Below are 10,345 nucleotides of genomic sequence, written 5' to 3' on the forward strand. Positions count from 1 at the left end.
AATAATAATAATAATAACAATAATAATAAAAAGTCAAGATAAAATAGCAGCTGCATTCATGTGTTTGTTGGATTTTTGTGTTTGTTTTTTTTTTTGTGTGTGGGTTTTTTCTTAAAACTTTTTTCTTTTTTTTGAATCCACTGAGTCTGCAAAGACAAAAGTGAACCAGGACTTAGATACTAGACTCTTTGGGTGGCAAGTCCACGTTGGTGACAGACGTCACGATGGAGACGAGGCAGTCCGAGGTAGTGCCGTTTACAGATTTGCGGATCTGCGCAATGCGCTCCTCGACACAGCCCGCTGAGAGCCGAGCCTCTGCGTCGTGGTCCCAGCACTCTTCGATGGTCACACAGAGCTGCGCCAAGCCCTGTGGACAACAAGGGGGAGAAAGCACAATCAGCTTCAAAGTCTGCTCCGGGGACTGTCTCTGCAGCGGACACCAGGTCCACTTAACATAGCCTAAACACTATAAAGAATAGCAAAGGATATTTTCTCCATGGTATCACAGAACCATAGGGTATCAGGTTGGAAGGAATCTCAAGGATCATCTGGTCCAACCTTTCTTGGCAAAGCCTGACAAAGGAGGCCCAACACACTGTCCAGCTGAATCTTACAAGTGTCCAGTGCTGGGGAATCCACCACTTCCCTGAGAAGGTTATTCCAATGGCTCATTGTTCTCATTGTGGAAACTTTCCAAACATTACGCCAATTACCACAAGCTAAGCATTAAAAATTACTTTAAATATGTGTTGTGGGATTTTTTTTTAAGCTTTTGCTTTCTAGGGCTATGTGGCTTGGTCATATCCAGCTTTTTTTTTTTACAGCCTCAAAAAGTACTTTTTTAAATATAAAAATATAGCCCAAGATTCAGCAATTAAAGCCTTAAAAGGCCAGACATCAAGTACTGCAATCAAGTATTGCGATGCATCATCACTGCAATGGTGGTTTTATCATTGGTCCCATGATAAAACCATGAGAGCTGGCAGAACCATATCAGTTACTATGAAACCATTGCTTTGTTTGCAATCACTTCTAGAAGAGAAATTAGGAAGTTCTTCCCTGTGAGGGTGGTGAGGCCCTGGCACTGGTTGCCCAGAGAAGCTGTGGCTGCCCCATCCCTGGCAGTGTTCAAGGCCAGGCTGAAGGGAGCTTGGAGCAACCTGGCCTAGTGGAAAGTGTCCCTGCCCATGGCATGGGGGTTGGAACTAGATGATATTTAAAGTCCCTTCCAACCCAAACCGTTCTATGATTCTATATAACCAGAATAACTAAATTCAACACTGCTGGAAGAGCACAGCTCTTATTTGAACCCTCATTTGAACTGAACACTCATCTTTACCTACAACTGACAGCCCTCCTTAACTTTGAGGCAGATAGTTAGTACACCTGAGTCTAGCCAAAACCATGGCAGTTTGGTCCGAACAGAGGCGTTTATAGCTTCCTTCTGAAGCCCTGTGAGATTTCATCATCTGCTTAGTTTCCCAGTCTGAAAAAAAATAATCTCTTTTATTAAAACGCAAGCCTGAAATTATCTACCTCTGGGAAACCCACGCTGCCTTTTGCTTCATTGCCTGCTTGCTTCACATCTAATTAATTTTTCCTCAAAAAATTGTTCAAGTCTTGCATCTGGCTAGCTTGTGAGGCATACATCTCCCATGTCATGGATCGTTTTCTTTTTCTTAATAAAAAAGACTTTATTTTCCATTCTTTCGACATATTGAAGGAGTCCTACTATACCATCAGATGCTCCGTGCTTAGCACTGGCTGTCTTTTGATCAGCTGGTTTACTCTCTAAATAGAAGGAAAAACAGAAAGTGGAACATGAAGATATTGACCCCTCATTCCTGGCACTAACTCTCTTTAGCACTGGCAAGCAGGTTCATGCACCAGGGTGGACTGGTTAGCTTCCCCCTGAAGCCTACAAGTGATGCATAACGACATCCCTCATTCCCATCATACAGGAAAACATTTTCCACCGTTAACCAGGAGGGACGTACGGGGTGTTTCAGCCAGTGATCCTTGAACACAGGGCGCATCTTCTTGTGAACCACCACTTCTTGCAGGTCCTCAAGGGATGGGTGCTGACCTATTTCTTCTTCAAAAGGCAGCATGTATTCATCCACTGGACCTAAGGTGCGCACAAAGAACCAGGTTAGTACAGAAATGTCCTCCACAGAGCCACATTCTCCCCATGCATGAGTGAGCTGCGGCTCTAGAGCAGCTTCGACCCACTGCAGCAAAGCTTCAAGTTCACACGTCACTGCAGACAAATACAATTTATAATCTTCCTGCACAATGGACTTTGCTGTCCTCGCTGTCTGTCTGGCTATGCATTTTCCACCTCATCAAGTTACAAATCTCAGCCAGGCCTCCCAATCCCACTGCCCTCCTTGAGGAGGCTTGTCGGGTGGTCTGTGATTTATTTTAACAGGAAGGGCAAATCATCCCATCCTCCTCACATTTTAGCGTAGCAATTCAACACACAATAACCTAGAGAAAGCTTTCAGCATGAGCATAATTTCATTTTAGGCACTGGCTAGCAAGGTCAAGCATATAGAACACTTAAATTTCTTGCTCTGTGATCTGGCTTGTCATAGGTTTGAGTCAGCCCTGACTCGCTGGAGCCAGATGCACTCATCCCAAGTACCAGCTCCTAAGTGCAAACCGATTTCTGAATGGCTTAGTTATACCAGTTATGGCTGTGAACTGCCATGGGCCACACGAATGAGATGACTGTTATGAGTATCAGTGCAGATGCTGGATGGTAGCAATAACTTCTGCTTACTGGAACGTCATTTGGCTTTTGGCAATGCATAGATGCTTTCTCACTAAATGCAACCCAGCTTAACTGATGAGCTTTCTCAGAGTGCTCCATGGCACCACTTAAGGTTTCTTGGTAGCAAAGAATGACCTCTTTCAAAAGTGGAGATATTTCGAGAGGGCCTTTCCAGACTAAAAGAAGAGCGTTTTAGCTGGTCATGAACTGTAACACCAACAATGTGATGTTTAGGTACACTAAAAAAAATTGAAATCACTAAACCAGCTTATCATTATTTTTGAGGACATGACGCACCAGCCACTAAACCAAACTGAAACACTTGTTCCAGCAGATGGCACAGTAACGCTCATGATCTTCCCTTCTTCCTCCAAGAGGGATCATGGCTATGAAGAGCTGCACTGGTGATCTCCAAGCCAAATCTGCTGTTTATAAAACATCACTTCTGCGCTAGAAGTGCAGATGAGGTTCAGTGTAACACCCCATCATCCCAAAGGAAGCCTTTCCTCTGATTTAATGGTGCTCTGTATGGCATCTGCAGTATCTTGGCCAGCTGCTGCCTGAGAAATGCTGGAAGGAGATCACAAATATGACAGTCTAAAAATCTAAATGCTTATTTGGGGAGTCTCAAAAGAGAAGGGTCATTCCTACATGGGTACCACTGTTTAAGCCCACTGTGCTCCTTCCTTCCTGCTCCTCCAGCATTTTATCTGGTTAGATTGCAAATTTTTGAAGAAAATTTTTGAAGAAAGGGCCTTCTCTCACCACATACCTGTGTGGTAAAATTGACTGGCTCTTTGGTCTTACTGCAATACTAATAAAAACATCTGAAGTCCATGTGAGGAACTGTTAATTTATGAACTTGATATTCTCTCCAGAGCAGCCATACCTTTACAAAAGAAAGAAATTGGAGCAAGCAGCTTTGGAGCTACTACAATGAAATCACTGCTTCCATGATTAGGGTCCTGCAAATGGCAAGGGTGTCGCCAAAGGGCAGAAGTGCTATTTGGACAGAAAAAATGCCCCATATTGCAGCATCGTTTTAGGATTAAAAATAAAAACTGAGAAAAGAGATACCATAGAAGTTCATTCTTCTGGATCATGTGGGAGAAAGTGAGATCCTCCAAAACTGTACATGGAACAAATTCAGCCCACTGCTGAGAGAGGGCTTGACCAGCAAAAGTCAAAGATTAATACCTATTGACTTACAATAGCAGGGAAATAGGCTTGCTGACCCAAGAAGATCCTTCCAGCCCTGTGTTCCTGCTATTTCACCGAGGTGCTTCATTTCTGGGTTTTCCATTCAGGCTACCACACTGCCTTGGTCATGGACAGGAATGCAGAGTGCCACAGAGCAGACTCAGGACTAAAGGACACCCACCACTGATGGAGGAATTGCCTACTCTGAGTTCTCAGCCAATTTGCAATGTAACCAGCACAGTTAAAAGCATGTTGAGACTTGGAACGCTACAAAGGTTATTATCTACAGAGAATGACAGATTATGTTAAAAAATATACAAGTGAAAAACAGGTTAGCTGCTTAATAAAAATATGTCATTAATTGTTACTGATTTTTGTTTTTAAAAAACAAAGACAGGCCCATTCTCTGGACCACTAAACAACGCTGAAACAAAGCCCTCCCCAGGGAAGAGACAATCTTTATTCTTACCATCAACTGCTCTGCATCTGGAGACTAGCTCCCACAACACCAGTCCCATTGCATACATGTCTATTCTCAGGAAGGCGTCTCGTTGGAAGTTGATTGCTCCCTCTAACACTTCGGGAGCCATATACCTCCTAGTTCCCACCTACAGAGGAAAAAAACCCACAACTCAGATGACATTCCAGTTGGGCCTGTCAGCCTCCACTGGCTGGAGATGAGTGACAGGCAGTTTCATTAGCCTTAAGGCTGCTTCTGCTAAAGTTGCACCTCACTCAGAAAACAAGCAAAAAGGAGCTGTTTTTTCTGATACAGATTCTCATTAAGATCACTCGAGTCTAGATACGCTACCTGAAGGAAAAAGCTGAAGTGCATGGCTATATGTGTGATATTCATTCAGTGTATGCTACAGGTCTAATTTAAACACAGTGTGGCGTGGTGAGTACAGATGAAATTCCTGCCTTCCCTGCATCCTACTGCGTCTTGCTCTGGCAGCATACGCTCCGTGACAAAATGCTATCTTTGGAGACACACCAAATATCCTGAGGTCAATTCAGGCTTGGTTATCATAGTCATTGAAAGTTCAATCCCTTTTTACTCAAAAAAATTAACTATTTAAAAAAAAAAAGAGTGAAATTGATACATCCTGAAATGTAAGAAAAGGTGTTGTTTTGACAGCCCTGCATAAAACAAGTCTCCTTCAACCACAGGAGCAGTAAAGCATGAACCCTGCAAAGTCTGCCCTGTCCTGCCTTGCTGTGATCTGGTTTGGGAAAGATCCCCTCTTGCCACTTGGAGAGGACTCAGTCCTCATTATAGTTGTGTTTAGTCCAGGTAGAACCATGCTAAGCTCCACATATAGTTGTGATTATATAAGTGGCAGAATTACAACCCATATTGGAGGAGAGCAGAGAGGAGAGCCAGCGGAAAAGCACTCTTTTAACATGGGAATTGAAACTCCTTTAATATGTTCTTTTAGAAAATTCTTATCTGTTCTTACTTTTACCCGAGTCAGTGGGGACAGGGCAAATACAGGATGTGAAAAAGGTATGCAAAATCCAGGAAAAGTCAAAAATAAGGTGGCAAAAATGAGGGAAGCTGGGAGGGACTAACTTCACTCTTTCTAAGATAAAAGTAAAAAGGGAGTCTGCATTGGAGATGGACACTTAGAAAATCCCAGAGGCACAAGCAGGGGATGCTGGCTTTGTTGTGCCCTGGCATGAGAGCAGAATGAGGGGCCACTCACTGCAATCAAAAGGCAGAAAATTTAGAACCCATAAAAACATACTAAATCATTTAGGCAGTGCACAGCCAGCTCGCAAGATCTGCTGTTGATAAAGGTCACCCAAGCAGACAGCCTGGCTGAACTCTTAAAATGAATTGATGATTTTAGGACTATTAATATATGTATTGTAGTGCTAGTATTAATATTTAGGAGTATTAATATTTGTCCTATGGTCTAGACAAGTGGTCCATGCGGTGGGTGGGGAGCTACCTGGCTGGCTGTGCCCAGAGGGTGGTGGTCGATAGCTCCTTTTCCTGCTGGGGTCCCCCAGGAACTTATGTTGTGATCTGGGTGATGGGATCAGGGGTACCCTGATGAAGTTTGATGATGACACCTAACTGGGTGGGGAACTGGACACTTTGGAAGGGAGAGCCATCCTGCAGGAAGACCTTGACGGGCTAGAAAAGTTGGCTAACAACCTTATGAAGTTCAACAAGGACAAGTTTAGGGTCTTGCACCTGGAAAAACATAATCCAGGAGTGCAGCACAGGCTGGGATCTACCTGGCTAAGAAGAAGCTCTGTGGAAAGGAACGTGGGATCCTGGTGGACAAGCAGCTCGATATGAGTGATCAGTGTGTGCTGTTGTGGCAAAGAAAGCCAGCAGGAGGCTGGGTTGGCTCAACAAGGGCACCACCAGCAGAGATAAAAGGGTCATCGTCCCAGTCTACTCAATGCTTGTCAGGCCACACCTGGAATACCGTGGTATTTCAGTTTTGGTCCCCAATATGCAAAAAAGATGTGGACAGGCTGGAGATGGTCCAGAGAAGGGCCACAAAGATGATCCAAGGACTGGGAAGCCATGTAAGAAAAGGCCAAGAGAACTCGGTTTGTTCAACCCTGAGAAAGGAAGGCTCAGGGGAGACCTACTCACCACGTTCCAGTATTTAAAGGGTGGCTACAAAAACGACGAAGACTCCTTTTTTACAAGGAGTCACACAGAAAAGATGAGGGGTCACGGGCACAAGTTACTCCTGGGGATATTCCAATTGGACACAAGAGGAAAATTTTTCACAATGAGAACAATCTGTCACTGGAATAATCTCCCCAGGGAAGTGGTGGGTTCTCCAACACTGGACAGTTTTAAGATTCAGCTGGACAGAGTGCTGGGCCATCTAGTCTAGATCATGCTTTGCCTAGAAAGGTTGGGCCAGATAATGGTTAAGGTCCCTTTCAACCTGGCATTCTAATATTCTATGAATATTTAATACCTAGACAATAAAGAGTCAACAAGTCCTGTGTTTGAAGGAAGAAGCTGCCTGCCCGCAGGGCTGGGGTGACCTCACGTGCATAGCGGTCAGGAGGGTTTGAGCACCCTCCCCACTCAGATCAAAGCAGCTCCTGGAATTTATGTCTGAGCACAAGCTTTTATGGAAAATACATATCTCTGAGAGAACTAAATCTATACAAACTTCTCCCGCTTGCAAGGAGCTTTGGCAAGCCCAACTTTTTAAAATGCGATTGTTAAAGAGAACGATTACCTGTCCATGAGTGTCCCCTGGAGGTTTTCCAGGTTCAAACCGTACAGCTAGTCCAAAATCGGCTAGCACTGCCGTCAAGTCGTTCTTCAGCCGGACATTTTTACTCTTGAAGTCCCTACAGACAAGCCAAGAAGCAAGTTTGGGAAGGGTTTATTATGGCACACAGCTAAATCACATTGCAACGCACCATGTTGTAAGTCTATAGGCTTAGAAGCTCCCAGAAAATCAGCTCCTTCCTTCCTTACCTGGCTGTCCAGCATGGCCAGCACCAGCAATTTTGGCTGCTCCTCATTGCCCATGCCCCTGAAACACAACCAAGCAGCCCTGTGCTGCTCAGCACAGTTGACCAAACTCTGTGGTGAATTAACCTCGAACTAAATGAAGGAGTGATATGAAAGGAGTGTTTTAATTAGAGCAGGCAGTATAAAGCATTATTTCTTGCTCTGAGCACCAGCTGTGGACCCCCTTCCCTAGGCACTTACATTTCTCACTCCCAACAACAAAAGCAAGACAGGTTAAGGGGTGCATTTAATCTTTACCCTAGTAAGGATGTTTGCTTCCCTCTACGGAATTAGATCTTCCTGGAAATTAGTAGATACTGGTGGGATTCTCTTCACTCTGACTATACGCTTCAACAGACTTTTGCCATAGTCATCTATTACACTTATGTTTTAATTGCTGGACTGATCTTCCCTGGAGAATTTGGAGCACTGGAAAGCAAGCAGCGAAGGGGGTGAGCCCACACTCAGAAATCCTTCAGGATCAGACCGGACAGCTGATGGGCAGGTATAAGCATTTTCACTAGAGATGGTGGGTCTGTCCTTGAAGGTGGCTTTAAGGAGACATTTGTGTCAGTCCTGTGCTGCAGCAGGATTGTTTCAGGGCAGCTCAGGTAAATCTGCAGGGGCTGGAAAGGGAAGAGGGGTGGAGGAGGGTCACACTGAGATGCCTAACCAGTCAAGCCCTGTTCCCTGGGCTTCCCACATTTTCATCTGAAAAGGAATGTTTGGCAATCTAATTAAATTACAGACCTTAGACAGCAGATGGCAATTGTCCTGTATGCTCAGCATTATAATTTCCCTATCATCAATTCACTCAGTGACCCTGCTGATTGCAGGACATTGCAGGCCTGCACAAATAATTAATGAGGGCAGATACAATTGTTCCACACTAGACAGACCTGTCAAAATTCTCTGGGAAGAGAGAAACTGCTGGACCATAGAGAAGGGCTGCTTGCTGTGGCCTCGCATGCCAGAGCACCAGCTCAAAGCACCACAAGCAAAACTCATCCTGTACCACCCAGCCCCTGATTCTGAGCTTAAAAAAGGCTTTTTCTTTACTAAACTAATTACAGGATGATGGGAATTTCTGGCTTAAGGATTAAGATGGGGAAAGTGGGTGAGAAGTTGGAGAGCATCATACAGCCATGGAACCCCAGCAGAAACCTGTCTCCATCATTTCAGGGGGACACATCAGGTCTCTAGGGACACAGTACAGTTTTGCAGAGCCTGCAGAACATTCGTACCCCTCCGTTACACAGAAAAACACCATTTACCTAATACCTGTCATCTTAGAGACTGACTGCTTCCATGCTACAGCAGTTTTCCCACAAGCTTAGAAAACAGCCATCATCTAATGACATAGATATATGCCTTTTCTCAGCCAGCGTTAGGGGATTATGCCCTCCAGCATGGTACAGATCATGTGCCAGATTTTTCCAAAACGGTGGCTCACAGAAATGAGGAGCACATAAAAATGCTCTGACCATCTGCCTGAACGATACCTTTCTAAAGTGAAATGAGATGTAAACCAGTATTATTGCATGGGCATTTTGTTTACCCGCACTGCCCTTTGGGCATGCAACAGTTAACCACTACATCTTGATATATGATGCAGTAATTTCCCTTTGTGCTTCCTTTTTTCCCCACTATTTCTGTAAATTTCCCTATTTTTCCATGCTTTGCTTCCTTCCTTCCACAAACCATCTTGAGCTGGCACGTGTGAGCTGCAATGTAAAAATATCTAGGACAGGGAGAAAGACCTGATCCAAGCCATGCCAAGTAGAATTCCCACTGACATCGTATGCATTAGACCATACTAAAATGGTCACTGATAAAGGAAAGTGGCCTGAAAAGAAGAAAATATGTTTTCCTGTGCAATGCTTCAAAGCAGGGAATAAGAGAGCGAGGGGACTATGAATGATGGGTGTGTTAACTCAATTCAGACACCGGAGATTTTATTTTCAGCTTCCACGTGGGGGCACTTTCGCACTAACAAGCGATCCCATAACCTTAATCCTCCTTGTAGTGCGGGGGGACAGTAAAGAGTTAGCTGAACCCCTGCCCAGCAGTGACTCAGGGAGTCCCACCTGGCAACCCCAGCATCTTCACATGCTTTGTGTGGAGCCATTCAAAAATACCACCCCCCACCCCCCAATTTAAAAAGCGTTTGGTGTTTTCTTTTAAAGCAAAAATAAAGCTGAAAGGAGTGGGGTAATCCAAGGGAAATCCCCTGTGTCCTGAAATCCCTCTTCAGTAGGTATGTGCTAAATTCACACAAATACTGCATTCTCCATCTTTTATAATTTGCTAAATGGATGGGGACACTAATGAGCACAATCTGTTGCTTTAAAGACTTTCTATAGCCTTTCTCTGCTCCCCACCCTAAGGAATTTTCATGTATAAACCACTGCCTTTATTCCACAGGGACAAATGTCAGGGACACAGGGGTCAGCTCCAGGAGCAGCACAAAGGCAGCTGCAGGCTCTTTCAACAGACCCCAGCTCTCAGAAACCTTCAGGTTTGGGTAGGGGGCTTATTTTGGGGGCAGGGACACTCCTGCAAAAAAAAAAGGGATTATCTTGCCATACATGAAGACGGCCCCCCTAGATTGGGTACAAATTGCTGCAGCTGGAGTGGGGTTTAAGTCCCTCCTAGATGAAATGCAGTGGGTGGCAGGGCAGTACAGCTGCGGATTAGGGCATAGCCCACATAAATCCCTTCTGGAAAACTCCCCCCCTCCTGCCATGCCACTAGCAATACCCCAGTAGAGATGCTTTAGTCCAGGGCAAGCAATGTGGGACTTCAGAGAAGGGCTAAAGTAAGTATTATTGCAATGAGGATGGTTTAACCCACTGCCTTCTGGA

The 10,345-nt window shown here is 44.7% G+C and overlaps 1 protein-coding gene across 1 annotated transcript in view; it reads right to left on the minus strand.

The window, feature by feature from the left end:
- Positions 1-76: 76 nt before the first annotated feature.
- ACVR2B (activin A receptor, type IIB) overlaps positions 77-10,345 on the minus strand; it is a gene marked incomplete at its 5' end in the record, with an annotated part of 20,016 nt that continues 9,747 nt past the window's right edge. The window contains 4 exons of the mRNA XM_010014273.1: positions 77-367; positions 1,998-2,128; positions 4,446-4,584; positions 7,201-7,315. Of these exons, the coding sequence (XP_010012575.1) occupies positions 173-367; positions 1,998-2,128; positions 4,446-4,584; positions 7,201-7,315 (580 nt within the window). The remainder of the gene's footprint in view (positions 368-1,997; positions 2,129-4,445; positions 4,585-7,200; positions 7,316-10,345) is intronic.

This window comes from Nestor notabilis, unplaced genomic scaffold, assembly GCF_000696875.1.
Source record: "Nestor notabilis isolate BGI_N333 unplaced genomic scaffold, ASM69687v1 scaffold7455, whole genome shotgun sequence".
In the NCBI taxonomy this organism is placed as follows: Eukaryota; Metazoa; Chordata; class Aves; order Psittaciformes; family Psittacidae; genus Nestor; species Nestor notabilis.